The sequence below is a fragment of the Protopterus annectens genome, chromosome 5.part1 (genome assembly GCF_019279795.1).
Source record: "Protopterus annectens isolate FY-2018-M chromosome 5.part1, PAN1.0, whole genome shotgun sequence".
In the NCBI taxonomy this organism is placed as follows: domain Eukaryota; kingdom Metazoa; phylum Chordata; order Ceratodontiformes; family Protopteridae; genus Protopterus; species Protopterus annectens.
In genome coordinates, this window is record NC_056736.1 from 523,898,464 (window position 1) to 523,917,088 (window position 18,625).

Consider the following 18,625-nt stretch of genomic DNA (forward strand, 5'->3'; position numbering starts at 1 on the left):
ATTAGGTTAATGTTGAAGGTTTTGATAACACGTCTAGTTTAGTAACTTGAGAGCTGAATGACACTGAGCATGATAGATGATATTATATTTATAAAGCCATGTTTTGTAATACCTTTATTATTCTTTTCTGTTACAGATATCCATAGAGGACCATCAGGTGAGATGAATAGATGTCTGCATTAGAGAAGGGGCCGCTATTTATTGTTTTTAAAGCAAGTCATGCAGAATCAATATATTCAGACTACTGCCTACTTGTTCATTAAAATATCACTTGATTTTTTTCCCACTCAACGGTGTTAATATTTATGGTTTGTGAAATTCTGTTTTTAAATTTCTCACTCTTTTTTTCTAGAAATTTCTTAAATTAAGCCTCCTAGCTCCCAGACATCCCTCCCATTCTAATTTTTTGTCTTCTCAACATAATATTTTTAACATTTATTCATACCGGTATGCTCAAGCACTGGTTTTAATCTGTGGTTTTCCTTTAGCGCAGAAATAACAGCTGTTAGAAAACCTTGTCAGAAAAATGGCTTTATATAATGAAAAAACATTTTTTTATGGCTGCAATAAGTAAAGTTGTTGCATCTGTGAAGAAGTCGATGTATGGAAGGTTTGAGACTGAATTTATTTCAAACACCTACCCAGTTTTAAGTACACTTGTTCCAATTTACAAACTTTGAAAAATCTTTGATCTTGTCTGAAAGGCGAAATCACAAAACAAATGGTATATATCCTACTTGGCAGCTAAAAAATGTGCCATAGTTGGTAGTAATCAGGTTCGTGAGCATCTGTTAATGTAAGTATACATACTGTAAGTACTGGGAGTACATAAATAACTACCAGCATTCTTTAACATCCTGAGTGCAGTTAGTACTTTGGCAGTTTTCAGTACTTTACCGTGGTCATCTTATGATTGGGCCTGATAAACAGTTGTGATAAAAAAGGTGATCTGATGTTGTCTTTTCTGTCTGCCCTCAACTGATGGGTCTTCAGGTTTGATTCTGCCATTCTCCATATTTTTTGGATCCAAGACTCAGGCTCCTTCCCTTATCCATAATTCCCCGCACTGACTTACCTCAGATTTCTTTTTTTTTTTTTTTTTTTAATGCCACTCGAATGCTGCAGACATGAGTCTCTTGGCTGAGAGCTTGTGGAAGGTTTAGTTGAAGATAAATGATTTTTTTTTACCCTTTTAACTACTTTTTGTGGGGTTTTTCCCTATGTAATATTCTCTTTTTCACCTTCTCTCTTCCCAATAAATAAAGAAAAAAACTTTGTCCTCTTATTCTTGTAGAGAGTTAGTGTTGTTGCCTTCCTTTTCTTTCTGGCTTTCAGATAGCTGTTAGTGTTAAGTAGTATTACATCTTTGATAGCTTTTTCCTGCTGTGGTCTTACTGTATCAGTGTTTCTGCTGTTGTTGGTGCTTTTATTTCTTTCAGTACTAGGATGTCAGCTATGCCTTCTGACTTTAAGAAATATCTCACTTGTATTCATAAGATCCCTCCCCAAGATGCCCATTCAAAATGTGTTTATTGTGTAGGAGCTTCACAGCTAGAAGGAGACTACTCAGCCTGTGCTGCTTTCGAGACCAGAGTTCTAACTAACAGCTGCTCCAAACTCACCCGTAAGGGGGGATTTTCCTACCACTGCGCTCCCCTTGCAGTCTTCTTTGCCTTCTTCCCCTTCATCAAAAAAGAGATCAGAAAAGCACAAAGAGGAAGAATCTAAAGATAAGGAAAAGGAGAAGGACAAGGAACAGGAGAAGGAGAAACTGAAAGAAAAAGAATCTTCCAGGAAGAGTTCTCTGGACTGATTGGGTCAGTTTAGACTTGCTTAACAGGTTCCCAAGCCATCAGATTCTTCTTCAGCTGCAAAGCATGTCAGAGTTGTTTCTTCTCCCTTCCATTCCAAGGGCCTAGATTCTTCCCAGAACCTGTTAGCTCCAGACATAGATCACCTTTCTTACATGAAAGGTCTTTCCAGAGGATGTCCAGGCCTTCATCCATGGCTTCATTTCTGAGATTTGTGCAGTCCTCCAGAAGCCTGTCTCAGGCTGATTTCAACAGAAAGATCAGGAAGTTTTAGAGGACCAAGATCCAGCTGGTGGTTCTCCTGGTGACAACATCTGTTAGAGTGTCAGGATTTGTCCCTTTCTCCCCACTGATTGTGACAATTTTCATGATCTGACCTTTGGATTCAGAGCCCTTGGATCTGAGAGGATTCCAAGGTGTGTGCATGTCAGAACTGAAGAACTGATCCTCCTTGATGTCAACTATAGCTCTGACCTGGTCATCTTTGAGTGCCTCAGATCTCCATTGATCTCTGAGCTGAGTGTCTTGGCCAGCATTGAGAGGTCAGGATTTACTCCAAACCTTCTGGATCTGTCTCTTCCTCTTGGAACTTTGGCTGTCAACAGCTTGGCTCCAGCATCAGCTTTGGAAGCTAACCGAGTGGGTTCTCAGATCTTGGCCTTGTTGGGATCCTTGAAACCTATGGGATCTGTCTCAGGACCCGTCTCATCATTGACATTGAGGCCTTTGATACAGTACTGTCACACTCTTGAAAACAGGTGTCCTTCCCCCACTGTGTTTTTCAGGTTTTTGATTTGTCTCTTTCCTCTCTTACTGTCACATTGGGACAGCTAGCCCCTTGAGGTCTTAAGGCAGTTCTCATTGCGGAATCCTCATCTGCTTGCGAGTCTTCTCAAGAGCAACCCACTGGTACATGGACTCCCCTCTGGAGTTTTTCACCGAAGTTACCAATTTCAGTGAGAGGCACGGGTCAACCAGATTCCCCCCCTTGAAAATGTCTTTCGTGAGATCCTTGAATTATTTGGGTAGAAAGGGGGTAGTCCACTTATGCCCCCTTTCAGGAGCTGCCAGTATTCCTCAAGGCTTTTGGAGTGGGCCCATCTTCTTCTTGGGTGCTGCATTCTGCTGACAAACTGGTAAGTCTGGTTTTAAGACAGGTGTAGAAGGACTTGGATGTCATTTTAACGATCCCTCAAAAATTCAATAAAATTCTAGTTTTTCCAAATGATAGCCCCTTCTTGAGCAAGGTCCCACAGTAGATTCCATGGTGGAAGAGCTGTTCACCAAGAAAGAGCTTGCAGAAAAGAGCTCTACTGTCCATCTCACTAATAGAGAATCTAGGAAGTTGGACAGATTTGGAAAGCAGGTATATGCTTCAGTAACCTTTTTTGTCAGAGTGCTCTACTGCTTGGCCCAGGTAACAAGCTTTCAGAATGACATGACTAAGGAGTTATTTAATTCCCAGTCAGGTCCTTGTCTGTAGAAGACACAAAATCAGTTGATATGTAGTTAGCTAGCCTTCACTCTCTGTCAAACGTGTCTATGCACCTTATAAATAATGTAGGTGGTGGCACTTTCAGAGTGGCAGGCACTAGAATAGCTGTTCACCGGCATGCCTGGATACATCTCTGCAACTTTGAAGAACACTTCAAAACATCCTTCTATTTTGCCCTCTACAATGGGTTTACTTTGTTTGAGCCCAAAGTTAAAGAGATGCTATCTAGAACTGAACAAGACAGCAAGACCTTGTCTGCTATTGGGGTACGCTTTTCTATCCCTTCTCCAGAAATCAAAAAATGAGGTAAAAAATTGTGATTCCGCAAGTCTCAATTATTTGTTCCCCCCAGCACATCTAATGATAGACCCCCAGAGGCAGAGGGGGGAATAATTATAATGGATGTTGCCCCTGTGGCAGAGGCGGACTACAAAATCAAGACTTTCAGGGTCCATTTTCTGACAAGCCTTTTCAGCACTCCTGAACAGTTTGCCTGAATGCTGCAATCTGGAGGCAGTTGGGAGGCATTTATCTCTGTACCCAGTGGCCTGGATAACCATTACCTAAGATGTATGGGTGCAAAAGACCATAACCAGAGGCTGTATAATTCCTTTAATTTGCTGTACCCCTTACTCAAGAATGCTTCTTGACATTCCACACTTGCAAAGGAAGGCAGTGAAACAGAAAATTAAAAAAATACTAGACAAGCAAGTCTTCTAGTAGGTCCCACACCAGACAAGCCCAAAGTGTGTTCAAGGTTGTTTTTGATGCCAAAAAAGACGAGGACCTCTGGCCCATTCTGGACCTCAGCCATTGAATCAGTACATAAAACAGACAAAATTCCATATGGTCAAGGTTCACTCCATTCTACCGTTCTTAAGGAAAGATGATTGAATGTGCTCAATAGACCTCCAGGACGTGTACTATCACTTAAAAATGAACAGACTATCTAGGAGGTTCTCCTGCTTTTGGCTGGGAGCCAGTCACTTGCAATTCAGAACCTTGCCCTTTGGTCTCACCACAGCTCCCAAGATGTTCACTGAATGCATGGCAGTGGTCACAGCTCACCACAGACTGTGGAGGTTACGAGTGTTCCCATATTTGGATGACTGGCTCATACCTACTCCTACCAGGAATTTCCTCATGCAAGTCATGGACTTCTTGCTCCAGGTATTTTCCCAGTTGGGAATAGCTGTCATTCATGCAAAGTCAAAATTGCAAATAGTCCAAACCATCGAGTTCATTAGGGCCCATTTACATACCAAGCTGCAGATAGCTAGAATATCAGAATTGAGGATTTACATCCTTCATCATCAAGTGTTGCCAGTACATTCCCATCAAAAGCCTCCAGCCAGGTATTTTTTTTGCATCTTCTAGGCTCAGTGGCAGTCTTCATCAGCTTAGAGCTTCTAGCCAGATTGTCTAGTGATTGATGAGTTTTCATCTGAAGAACATTGCCATATTCTGTGGGGGCTGAACTCTCTAATAGTTCTCAAGGTTATCATTTTATTCTTCATTTCTCCAAAGGCACAGTGACCATGTACACTTCCCAACCTGCCTGGGCCACATGATCCGAGAGCTCTTTCATGCCTCTTTTCATGTAGTCCAGGGAAGTACGTCTCAAGTCATTCACTCTGACATGGACAATGACAGAGTCATATTTGTACTTGTGGAGTGACTTGAGTGCATGCATTATGTGGCGGATCTGGCACATGACTGGCAGGTGACTGTAATTTTCTCCTTGTTCAGCCTGGTGAGTGGGACATCAGTGTGCCTGACTATAGAGTCACCTATGACTAAGGTATTGGGTACATTGTCTTGCCTTAGGGGCTGTTGTTGGGTGGCACACTAGTGTTGTGAGCTATGTGACACTTTGGTTGTGATTGGTGTTTGTTTGTATTTCAGCTTCGGAGGTCCTTGTTGCTTGGGCAGGTTAATGTTAAGGGCCTCCACAAGTGTGGGTTTAGTGTTGCTATGTGTGGGTTTTGGTGGTGTGGGCTTAGAAGGGCTATGTTGCTAGAGGTGTAGTCCAGGTGTTAACCTTCTCCTCTTGACTGTCTAGCACAGTCTTGATTGGAGAGAGCTTTGCTTTCAGTTTGGCTATGTACGTGCATCTCTCGCAGGTTATAGTGTTGGGTGGTAGGAGCAGAGGGTTGTCTGGGTACATGAGGCAACTGTTGCATTGCCCCAGTATGCCCAGATTCACCAGGTGGACAGGAGAAATCACCGGAAGCTGACCTACCATAATGATAGATCCATGTTGTCTGCTTCTGTCCCCCTCAACTTTCTGCCCTCCATCCCCCTGCCAGATCTCATTTCATAACTGATTCTCAAGCAACTGCACTGATCTCACAGGAGCCTGGTCATGTTGTCTTTATGATATGTATCGCAGGAATGCCTTCTGTGTTTATTTCGAGATTGTTTCTTTTGTTGAGCTGTAAGTGTCCTTGTTATAGGAAGCGAGCAAACTCAGTTTGAGGTAAATTGATACTAGGAGAGGAATTATGTGTTGGGGACAACCCTGCACCTTGTATCTAAAAGTGTAGAGAGCGGCCAAAGTCAAATCTGATCAGATCCAGAGGCCCATCAGTTGAGGAGGACAGTAGCAGATAATATGGATCTGTTATTATGGTAAATACATAAGATCCATTTTTATGTGGTTTAATGGGTATATATCTTTAAATATGCAAATTGATGGGCATGTAGCTCTCACTTGAACAGGGACAAATCTCAACAGAATAGGGGATAAATCCAGAAGTAATCAGGGACACTCAGGGACAATTTTTAAAATAGTAGTAGTCTTAACATGAGATGTTAACAAACTCAGCAAATGTCAATTAATATCCATTTTCTGAACTAAAAGAAGTCTATAACTCTTAATTATTGAAGTATTTGTTAAGTGTAACTCAGAACCATTTCTCCAGAAGTCATGAGTTTTAGGAAAGATTAAGACAATGCTCAAATTTGAGTCAAAATCAGGGATGCCATTGAAAATGAAGGAAAGTTGAGAGCTACCGTAAAAGTGAGTGTGGTGAAGTACTGAAAACTGCCAATGCTGTATTTTAAGACTCAAGGAGCCCTGTATTACATGTAATCATGTCTGACTCTCCTTAGAAGTTTTAAAATCAGAAAGGAAACCAGGAAAATAATTTCAATGCATTTATTTATTTATTTATTTATTTATGTAGATCTGCCTGCATTTAACTTGTCTAACTGATTTGGCACTGAACTGCTTTCTCCAGTGCCTGTTCTTGTTTATGCAGTTAATTTTCTGCTTTGAGTAAACCTATATTTTTTGTTTTTTGCTTTGAGTAATCTTTTTGGTCTGGTGTTTTGAGTATTATGAATTTTAATGATGGTTTGACCTAAGTGTGAGAGAGAGAGAAATTACAGCAGGTCTTGGGTAAATTTTAGCACTCATGCTTCATATTTCACTTGTTTTTCATTGGTTATTTAGGTCATTGAGTGATACTCAATACACAGAGTGATGTTTGGCCTTGTTTTCTGATTAGATTTAAGAGGCCTGTGTCACATGCACAAAATAGAATCCAAAAATAGTGAAAAAATTATAAAAAGAGAAAAAAAAACTTTTTTGCAGGGGGAAGCCCATTTGCACCCCTATAAGGGAGGCTCCATCCCCACAACCCCTCTAAATGATATATAGGAACTCCATGATTGCACCAAAGTATATAAAAGGGGAAAATCCCCTAAATGCTCCCTGCCAGCTTATACCACTTATTGCAATAAAACTCATTGCGATATGAAATTTTCAAAAAGAAACTCCCCAGTAAAAACTCCGCAACAACTCACAGGAAGGCTGGTTTTGATTATTTATCAGAGATGGCAGGAATAGCAAGTTTGTTGAGGGCCATCCAGACATTTAGCAAGTCTAGCTGATGAATAATATGCAAGTAGTAGGCTTAACTATGGATAGGACTTTCCTTAAGTCTTCCCTAGGTGCATGTGCAAGTTGATTATGGGTGGTAGAAGAAGAGTGAGAAGCTGTGTTGAGCTTGTAAGCACTGGTTTGACTGAGAGTGATAGATATGGATGTTGAGACGGGAAGACTCAGATTTGCCTCAGTATCTCCTGCTTGTATGGATTTTGAAGTTCCTGTGACATAGATTAAAAAAAGTAAACCTACGAGGAGAAGGTACAATACAAATTACTATATAATGTATGTGTCTCCCGTCAGTGTGCTTCTTTAGCTGTTGCCTGTCACACTCCAGGAATAACTTTCCATTGCAGATTACAGTAATAAAAAATCAATGTAAAGCCATACATCATGCAAGATGTCTTAATCAACTACTGAGTCCACCACACTTTTACAATGTTTGCAAAGGAGTACCATGCTTGCATAAAAAAACGCACACTTGAACTCCATCTGTAGACTTCTTTACAGTATATTACTGAATGCATCTGGTGCAAATCTTTAATCCAGTATTCAAATGTTACAGAATGTCTGTATGATGTGATTAATCTGTTTGAGTATCCTTACCTGTTTGTATATGCTAAATATCTTGTCTGATCTGAAGTCCTTTATTTCTGTGTACTTCCTTTGTATATTTAAATACTGGAACAAGTTCAGAAAAGGTACTGCAAACTGTATGCTTGGTGTATACCTTTCCAATTCAGAGACAATTATACCACAGTGCTGTACCATGAAGTGGTGAACCACAGTGGTGGGCTGTTTCTGTGGTCTTCTGGAAATGCTAATGAGGCATTCTGAGGGAGCAGCCTGTGCTAATTAAGCATATGCTGTCCCCCTGGAAATGCTTGTGGTAAGGCATTTACTGAGCCATGCTATTTAAGTTATCTGAGCCACTCATGCTAATGAACATGGCCAAAAGCTTTTGTTCACTCATTCATGTCAGAGGTAAGTGCTGGAGAGTTTAGCAAACCAATAGAGTTGGGAGTGTGCACGCGTGTGTGTGTGTGTGTGTGTGTGTGTGTGTGTGTGTGTGTGTGTGTGTGTGTGTGTGTATATGAGATCATGCTTGTGTGCATGTGTGTGTGTGTGTGTGTGTGTGTGTGTGTGTGTGTGTGTGTGTGTGTGTGTGTGTCTGGGAGGTCCCATTAGTGGTGGTTAGTTAGGGGATAAGTAAGGTAAGTGTGTTTGTGTATGTGTGAATGTGTGTGTGTATGTGTCCAATAATGCAATTGGATGGGGGACCTATATGTGTGTATGCATGAATGTATGTATGTGGGGCTATCATGCATCCACACTCCTCTAGCCTTATGAGAAATTCCTGAAACATTGAAGTGGGACACTAAACACCAGGGATACCTCTTCATGTCATGCATTAAAGACACATAGAAATTAATAGAGCAAAGTTTTGAATCACGAAGGAGGTGGGGCAGGGGGAACAACAGACACCAGTGATAACTCTTTATATCATGCCTTAAAGGCAGTTAAAAATTATAGAACAGAGTCTTGCAGCATGACAAAATTGGGACAGGGGAACAGTAGACACCAGAGATACTCCATACAGCATACCATAAAGGCATTTAAATATTTTAAATTGTAGATCCTTTGCACTCACACACAACATGTTAATTCTGTGTTGCACTAGTAGACAGCAGGAACATTGCTAAAATATTGCCTATGTTTTTGAAAGTAAAGAAAATAAAGTAAAACCAATGCGGTAGCTTTAAACCATGCAGCCTTGACACAGAAAGCAGCTTGGAGGAGATGAGGAAGGTTTGAATCCTGCACCCTTGGCACAGAAAGCTGTTTGGAGCAGAGGAGCCTTAACCCACTAAGCTAACTCATCAGTTAGTATAACAGTTTTTTTTTTTTACATAGTAGGTATGAAACTCTAACGTCTCTCATTATTCAGTGGGTATAACATTCTGTGAGTTGCAAGTGACAGGGCACCCAAAAATGCCAACAGCAGGAGCGTCCTGTAAAATCAGACAGTTGAGAGGGATGGGGGTTGTTCTTGTGAAGATGTGTCAGCACAAAGCCAGAAGGTACACTAGATAACACCAGGAAAAATATTGAAATTATTAATCAGACTCTGTTCAAAAGTTAATAGAGCAATAAGTGTGGCATCCCAATGAACTTTACAATCAATAAGTGGTATGAATCTCTAATATCTGATATTATTGACAGACTATTAGGATTCATGGTTTGCAAAGGCAAAGACACACATAAGACGAGACATCAAAGAGTACTGTCAGCAAAGAGAAGAGATATGTGTGTGTGCACGTGTATATGTGTGTATGAATGGGGGAGGTGTCTGTGCCAACACGATGCATGGTCCACTAGTGGTAACTACTGCATGAATGGTCTGATTTGCACTTGTAGTTAAGGGAGATTCAGAGACAAACACTATCCAGACGTGAGGTCTTTTCTCATTGCAGCTAACATGTCTGACTCTTATTTTCCTACATCACAGTAACAGTCCTATTTGACAAAGGCTGTTAACCACCAGCTGTGTTTTCTTTCTGAATCCCTAGGATAGTATCTTGTCCTTCTCTAGATCCCATTTGAAAATGGGCATGCTGCTAATAGGGTTAACCTGTTTAAAACTTAATAAATTCATATATGCAAAGGTAGATGGCTTGTGTTTTGCTTGAATTAGATGGCTCAGTGTGTTTTACTTCAATATGTCTGGGTTATTCATCATTGGGGCATCCTAGAAGGGAAAAAATAATGTTTTAATTTTTTTACTTATTTATCACTGCTTCTGTATGTTGTAGTAACTTTGGAGTGAGAAATAATAAAGTAAGATAGTGGGGATGTTCATCGTGCATACAGCTGCAGTCATTACAGATGGGGTTATCCTGCCGTCAGGCGGGTCCTCGGTTGGCCGAATTCCAAAGTCTAGGTCCGGCGTCGGTTGTCATCGCTTCTTCCCTGACTTCAGTGCGGCAGGGGTACAAAAGAGGCAGCCGACGCCATTTTCTTCAGTCTTTCTTGCCGCGTGGTGCCCAAAGCAGAAGCAGTTCGCAAGTGCAGGTCGGCCAGCTCCTGAGATTTACGAAAGTATTTCAGCCGAAGTCTTCTTGAAAGCGAAGTACCCCATTGGGGAAACTTTTCTTGCCTCAGACCGATGTCAGACAAAGTTAATAATTGCATTTCTTGTGGGAAGCAAATACTGCATAAGGATTTCCACTCTTTCTGTATACCTTGCTTAGGCCCAGACCACAACGTCTCGGGCTGCCGTTTTTGTGCTAGATTCAACAAGCGCACTATTAAGCACCGAGCGGAGTTCGCCCTTCATTATTTTGGCAAAAAATTTAATTATATCATGTCGTCGGATTCTCCAACTCCAGTTTTGAGCAAAAGACGCAAAGATAAGGACCGACATCCGAGGTCCGCACCGACTTCTGAGACCACGCTTAGGCCGACTACAGGTTCTCCGGTTCTCAGCGAGGCGCCTACGCAGCCCCTGAGTACTGATGACACTACATTACTGGTGACTACAGTACCCGAGGTCGCAGGCTCCTCGGTCCCCATTCCTACTGCAGATACCGACGCCACTCCTGGAGGGGAAACTCAGAATTTAGACAGGCCTGCCATTTCTCAAGGTGTCTTCAGGCCTTCCTCCTTCTCTATTAAAGCTTTCACTAAATCTAAAGCAGCCATGAAAACCAAAAAACAGGGTCCTCAGACCTCCTCTCAAGGCCCCATGCCTAAAAAGCAGATGCTTAAAATGGCTGAGGATTTGATTACTCTTATCAGGGGTTCTCTGACAAAAGACCCAGATTATAGGAAGACTACCCTTCCTCAGATCAAGCTTCTATTACCTCAGAACACTCTGAGGACCAGGATTACGCCTATTCACCTTTCGAAGACTCTGATGCTGAGGAGTCTATTCCCTCAGTCTCCCCCCCTGAGGACTACTCTTTTGGGGAAACCCTGCATACATTGAGGGAACACTTTCACTGGGAAGGCCAAGATTACTCAGATTCCAAGAAAAGGCTCAGGGAATTTCTTCTGCTCCCCCAGCATAGGCCCCTGGCTATCCCTCCTGTTTTAGATATATTGGATGTTGTGTACACAGAAGCCAGCCTTAATCCAGATTCTTTACCTCCAGCTCCTGTTAAACCAGACAGGTATTACCGGGTTCCTGATTCTCACCAGTTCCTATATAAAAGCCATACTGCTGACCTAGAAACTATTTCACAGGGTCCCAAGAGAATTAAGGCCTCTACTGCTAAGAACCCATTACCTTCAGAGAGAGATTCCAGAGCTTTAGAAAGGTGGGGGAAAAAGGTGTATACCTCGGCCACTTTAACCATGAGGGCATTAAACTGTCAATTCCATATGTTAAAGTATCAACAGTTTTTGTTACCTCAGTTGAAAAGCAAAATGACACAACCAGAACAACCAGATTTAAAAGAGTTGCAGGATTTGTTGCATGGTGCAGAGCAAGTGGGTAAACATACCTTGCAGTGTGGTTTTGATGCTTTAGAGGCCTCATGTAGAGCTGCTGTTACGGGGTCTGTTATACGTAGGCATGCTTGGCTCAAAGAGCAAACCTTACCAGATCATGTCAAAGCTAAATTATTAGATGCACCTCTTCAAAAAGATATATTGTTTGGTGTTAAAGCTGAGGAGGTACTAAAGAAAATGGAGGAAAAAGCTAAATCAATGCAAACAGTTAAAGATTTCCTGCAGTTACAACCTCCACGTTTCAGTAGAAACTGGCCTTCTAAAAATTGGTCCTTTCCAGCCACGGACAGACCTCTAAGGGGCAGATACAGACGCCCAAGGGGTAGAGGGCAACTTCAAGGATCTTTCAGAGCCAGACAGTGGCAAGCACCAACCCCAAGAGGTGGAGAAGACAGATCACAGTCATTTAGAAAACAGACACAATGACTTCCCCCTACACCTGCCAAGCAAAGCTTTAATGGCAACACCTTTGGGCGGAAAACTGGCATTATTCTCAAAAACTTGGCATATTGTTACAAAAGACAAATGGATTCTGGACATTATAGACAGAGGCTACAGGTTCCACTTTCACACCCTTCCAAGAATGAGAGGCATGCCAAACCTGCCACAAAATCAAAGGGCAGAGGCACAAAAACAAATTTCCGCTCTCGTGGACATGAAAGCGATTCAAGAGGTACCTGCAAAAGAACAAGGTCACGGGTTTTATTCCAGACTATTCCTGGTACCAAGGAAAGACAAAGATTGAAGACCTATCTTAGACCTATCCATCCTAAACACATTTCTACAGGTGCCAAAATTCAAGATGCTCACATTACAGCAGCTTCTTCCCATGCTGGGCAAGGAGTCTTGGCTGGTAACATTGGACCTCAAGGAGGCATACCTGCATGTCCCTATCAGACAAGATTGCAGAAGATACCTCAGATTTCTTGCAGGTTCAACCCATTACCAATTCTCTGCATTGCCCTTTGGCTTATCTACTGCGCCCAGAGTGTTTACGAAATGCCTGGCATCAGTAATTGCCTTCTGCAGATTACAAGGAATACAAATCTACCCATATCTGGACGACTGCCTGATCCAAGCGGACAGCAAGGACATACTATTGCAGCACCTGGCGTTTGTAATAAAACTGTTGAACTTCCTGGGATACACAGTCAACAAAAAGAAATCAAAACTAATACCCTCTCAACAAATAATTTTCCTGGGTGCCAGCTTGAATACAACCACCCAGATGGCCTACCTCACGCCAGACAAACAAGGACAACTGTCTCAATACTTCAGCAAAATGGCAGCTTTCACCAGGCTAACTGCAAGGAAAGTCCTGCAGGCTCTGGGATTCATGGCATCTTGCATCCTACTAATCCCATGTGCAAAGCTGCATATGAGGAAACTTCAATGGTACCTAAAAAACTTATGGTCTCAACACAGCCACAGCTTGGAAACAATTATACCATTCATTCCATGCCTTCAAAAAGAATTTTTGTGGTGGGCTCAAGCATGTCAAAGAAACACAGGTCTCCCTTTCTGTGTACCTCAAGCAACTCAAATCATCACAACAGACGCCTCAGACTACACCTGGGGAGCACACATGACAGATCAGTGCATTCAGGGAAAATGGTCCCAAAAAGAGAAGCACCTACACATCAACCAAAAGGAAATGCTAGCTGTGCAAAATACTATTATGACCTTCAAAGACCTACTGCATCCAGGCCAGCTATTGATAAGGACAGACAACACCACAGTAATGTGGTACATAAACAAACAGGGGGGAACTCATTCATACCCCCTGGGCAGGCAAGCCATGACCCTATGGAACACAGCACTGGAATTGCAAATTCAACTACAGGCACAATTCCTGCCAGGGAAGGAAAACACACTGGCAGACAACCTAAGCAGAAATATGACAGATCCACACAAATGGAAGTTGCATCCTCAAGTTTTCACAAAGATAACTCAGGCATGGGGACAGCCAAACATAGATCTCTTTGCTACTCACAGAAATTACCAGTTGAAAAAATATTGTTCAAGGACCTATCATCCACAGGCCTGGAAAGTGGACGCACTCTCTTTCAATTGGGCAACATTGACAGTTTATGCCTTCCCGCCTCTTCCTCTGCTGCCCAAAGTTCTGTTAAAAGCCAGAGCAGAGAGGCCACAAATGATTCTCATTGCTCCAGACTGGCCAAGACAACACTGGTATCCACTCCTGAAGAGCCTGACACATTCCCCACCATGGATCCTACCTCTAGTCCCTCTTCTGTTGTCCCAGCACAAATACAAAACCCTCCACAGCCAGCTCAAAACCCTAAATCTAGCTGCATGGAGAATTCCTTGATTTCCCAACAGACTCTCCTCTCCAAGGAGGTGCAGGATGTCATCTTGGAGGCCAGAAGACTTTCTACTAGAAAAGTCTACTCCGCCAAATAGAAACGATTTTGTGCATGGAATCAAGAAAAGGGCCAGAATCCTTGGGTAATAAATATACCTCAAATTTTACAGTACCTAGCTGAGATGTTAAACAGTGGACTTTCCTTCTCCTCCATCAAGATCCACGCTTCAGCCATTTCTGCACAATACAACACAGATCCTCCTTTATTCTCACATCCGCTCTTAAGGCAGTTCCTCAGAGGGGCAAAAAATATAAAACCCCCAAGGAAACCACCAGTCCCTGCTTGGGACCTCAACTTTGTATTGGAAAAGCTGACCCTTCCTCCCTTTGAGCCAGCTTCTTCAACAGAACTACAATACTTGTCATGGAAAACAGCCTTTCTTCTGGCTATCACCTCAACACGCAGGGTTTCGGAGCTACAGGCCCTCATGGCTGTGCAACCATTCATCATTTTCCATCAGGACAGAGTTTCCTTACGAATCAACCTTACCTTTATGCCAAAGGTAGTATCCAGTGTAGTTTTGAATCAGACTATCCACTTACCTACCTTTTATCCAAATCCACAAAACAAAGGGGAAAGACTGCTACATTCCTTGGACATTCACAGACAACTTCGTTATTATTTGGACAGGACAAAGCCATTCAGGAAATCCGAGCAACTCTTTGTGTCCTATGCTACAGGTGCTCAAGGAAAGGCTATTTCCAAACAGACAATTTCAAAGTGGATAGCCCACTGCATACGCTTTTGTTACTCATTTCATGGAAAAATTGTGCTTGCATGCATCAGATCCCACTCCACCAGGGCCACAGCTACCTCTGCAGCTTTCCTCAGGGGGGTCCCTACCAAGGACATTTTGGAAGCAGCCACTTGGAGTTCAGTGCACACTTTCTCCAAGCACTATCACCTTCCACTATACTCTAAATCTAGAGCGGGTTTTGCCACAGCAGTCTTGCAGGGCATCCTCGCTCCTCCTAGTTCCACTTAGTGCCTACCACCCTTACTTAGCTTTGGGATTCTTCCCATCTGTAATGACTGCAGCTGTATGCACGATGAACATAGTACAGTTTTGTACCTACCATAAATGTAGATGTTCGAGTGCTCATACAGCTGCAGTCCAGGTTACCCCCCCTCCGTCCCGTCTTAGGACAGGCCTTATGACAAACACCTTATCATACAACCTATTTGGGGTATTCTCTTATGGTGTATTTGCTTGCAACTACTGTTTTTTGATTATTCTATATTGCATGTTTGCATAACTTTATGTTTTGCCTTCCTTCTGGGGGCACCTGACATCTGGGGCAAGAAAAACTGAAGAAAATGGCGTTGGCTGCCTCTTTTGTACCCTTGCCGCACTGACGTCAGGGAAGAAGCGACGACAACCGACGCCGGACCTAGACTTTGGAATTCGGCCGACCGAGGACCCGCCTGACGGCAGGATAACCCCATCTGTAATGACTGCAGCTGTATGAGCACTCGAACATCTACATTTATGGTAGGTACAAAACTGTACTATTCAAGAGTTCCCATACCACTACAGAAACTTATTTCAATTTTAGTTGACAATGCATTTGCTCAAAGTTACTTCTTCTATTATTGAAGTAACAGTCCTTTATGTACATAAAAAAAAAAAAACAGTTGTATAGATTCATGTATGTGATTAGAGCAGCTGAGGCAGAATTTGTCTTTAGGAAGCCACTGTTGTAGGAGATCCTGTTGTGGTTTGAAATGCACCAGTGTTTGAATTTTTAACTTTAAAATTTCAGTTGATTTTAATGGCTTTCTGGAATTTATGCTTTATTCGTGAACTGTGCTGTTTTGAGATATTATGCTCTGTGTGTGTGTGTGTGTGTGTGTGTGTGTGTGTGTGTGTGTGTGTGTGTGTTTTCTTATATAAAATGCACAGAAGTATGTATTGTAATGCTCTTAATAAAAAATAATTGTGCAAGATGGTGCTGCAGGGAATGGGGAATAATAGAGATGTAGCAGTCATAAGTGTTAATTATACTGAGGATGCAAGCTGTAAGGCACTGTGATAAATGCTAGCTGCTGCTGTTGAGTTGGCAGAATGATTTGTGCGTCTGATGATTAGTATAAAGAGTTAAGTAGGTAAAGAAGGAAAAAGTATACTGATGACTTTTCTTTGGATTTTAAGTACCTCAGCATAAGTGATTGTTGCACTTTTTGCACCCAACCTTCTGGTAAAATTAGTGTTGTACTTGAAATACATGACAAAATCCGAATGGCAAGAGCAAAACAAAGCAGATGTCCCAAAACAGCATATAAATATCCTCGATACTTCAGTAGTCCACAGTACATCAATAAATAACCGGTGCTGCAACTAATTCAGTATAAGGAATATATAATTTATTTTTCACAAACAGGTTAGTGCTTTCACCAGATGGCTTCATCAGACCTACTAAAACATTTCACTCATCAGTTTAAATACATAAAATGGTGGGAAAAGCAGCCAGTCTTAAAGGGAAAGAATCAATATTCATTCACAACCTGTATGAAATCAACTTAACTATTCAAACATATACAATAACAGTAACAATCATTAAAAACATTCATATATGTATCCAATATTTAATGAACTAAAAACATCAATCATACACAACACAACAGTCTCTTCAAATTCATTTTATGGACAGGTACATCTGATGAATTGGATGAATTTGTTAGTGAGATCAGTTCTGTTACTAGATATCTCAAGTTTACTGTTGATTGGTCTTCTGACAAGATTCCTTTTCTTGACATTTATGTAGAGAAGTTAGGAAATGATATGATCAATACAGGATTATACAGAAAGTCCTGTCATAAGAATGTTCTATTACATCGACATGGTATGCATCCTGGATATGTATATAATAATATTGTCAGAGGACAGGCCGTACGTATTTCTAGATATAATCCGATAGATCTGAATTTTAGGAAAGGATTAGATGATTTACATCAGAGGTTAGGAGCACGGAATTATTATAATAGAGATTTGACTAATGGGATGTTAGGTATTAATGAGTTGAGATCTAATGTAGCAGCTCCGTATTTTTCTACCAGGACACATGACTATAACTTTATGGAAGACAGAAGGCCTAGAGGGGGAATGGAGTCTAATAATGTAATTTTCCCAATTTTTTATACTAAAGATGTAGGAATTATAAAAGATGTAATTAAGACACATTGGCACATTTTATCAGTGGATCCGACTATTAAAGAAGTTATAGGGATTACACCTAAATTTGGCTATAAGAATAAAATGAATTTGAAGAGACTGTTGTGTTACCCGAGTAACAGTAGACAGGATAGCTCCAATGAACCTTGTATCACTTCACCCTGCAACCATTGTAATTTTTGCTTTTTAATTGACTCTGATCCCACATTTATACATCCTTCTGGTTTTGGTGCTTTCACGTTTCGAGCCAAGGAAAATTGTATGTCCACTGATGTTGTTTATTTAGCATCATGCTTGGGATGTTCTGCATTTTATATTGGCAAGACCAATAGGTGTCTGAGGGACAGGATGCGTGAGCATATGTATCACATCAGGATTAGATCTATGACCAATGCCCTAGCAAAACATGTCACAGAGAGAGGAGAGGGACATAGTTTTAGATTTAAAATAGTGGAAAATATATTTAGGAGTATTAGAGGAGGGGATATCAAGACTTTTACAGAAGCGAGGGAGACCAACTGGATCATGAGATTCAGATTTGATACAAGCCCAGGATTAAATGGTAAGGTCCCCATTCAACCTTTCCTCAAGATGAGGAAATTGAAGGCTTAAGTCATGTATTGATATATATCTGTTTTCATTTGACATTATAGTTTACTATTTATAGTCCCCTTATTAACATATACATATTAATATATATACATATTGTAGTTTTTATTTTTTCACATGAATATTCATTTTTTAATGTTATTGGGACAATATATATTTATATCTATATATATGTACACATTTTCCAGATACATATATATATATATATATATATATATATATATATATATATATATATTTTAGATTTTTTTATCTATGAATTGTGTATGATTGATGTTTTTAGTTCATTAAATATTGGATACATATATGAATGTTTTTATTGATTGTTACTGTTATTGTATATGTTTGAATAGTTGAGTTGATTTCATACAGGTTGTGAATGAATATTGATTCTTTCACTTTAAGACTGGCTGCTTTTCCCGCCATTTTATGTATTTAAACTGATGAGTGAAATGTTTTAGTAGGTCTGATGAAGCCATCTGGTGAAAGCGCTAACCTGTTTGTGAAAAATAAATTATATATTCCTTATACTGAATTAGTTGCAGCACCGGTTATTTATTGGTGTACTGTGGACTACTGAAGTATCGAGGATATTTATATGCTGTTTTGGGACATCTGCTTTGTTTTGCTCTTGCCATTCGGATTTTGTCATTCATTTTGGATTTTAGCTTTTTTGGCAAGCGCATTAACTCCTAGCAGGCTTATATTTCTTTTGACTGTTGTACTTGAAATAGTTATTATGATTAG

The 18,625-nt window shown here is 40.9% G+C and overlaps 1 protein-coding gene across 5 annotated transcripts in view; it reads left to right on the forward strand.

Moving 5' to 3' along the window:
• LOC122803500 overlaps window positions 1-18,625 on the forward strand; it is a 601,463-nt gene that overhangs the window by 294,994 nt on the left and 287,844 nt on the right. For all 5 annotated transcript variants that reach the window (XM_044073138.1, XM_044073140.1, XM_044073137.1 and 2 more), the window contains one exon: window positions 137-157. In XM_044073138.1, coding sequence (XP_043929073.1) covers window positions 137-157 — 21 coding nt within the window. The remainder of the gene's footprint in view (window positions 1-136; window positions 158-18,625) is intronic.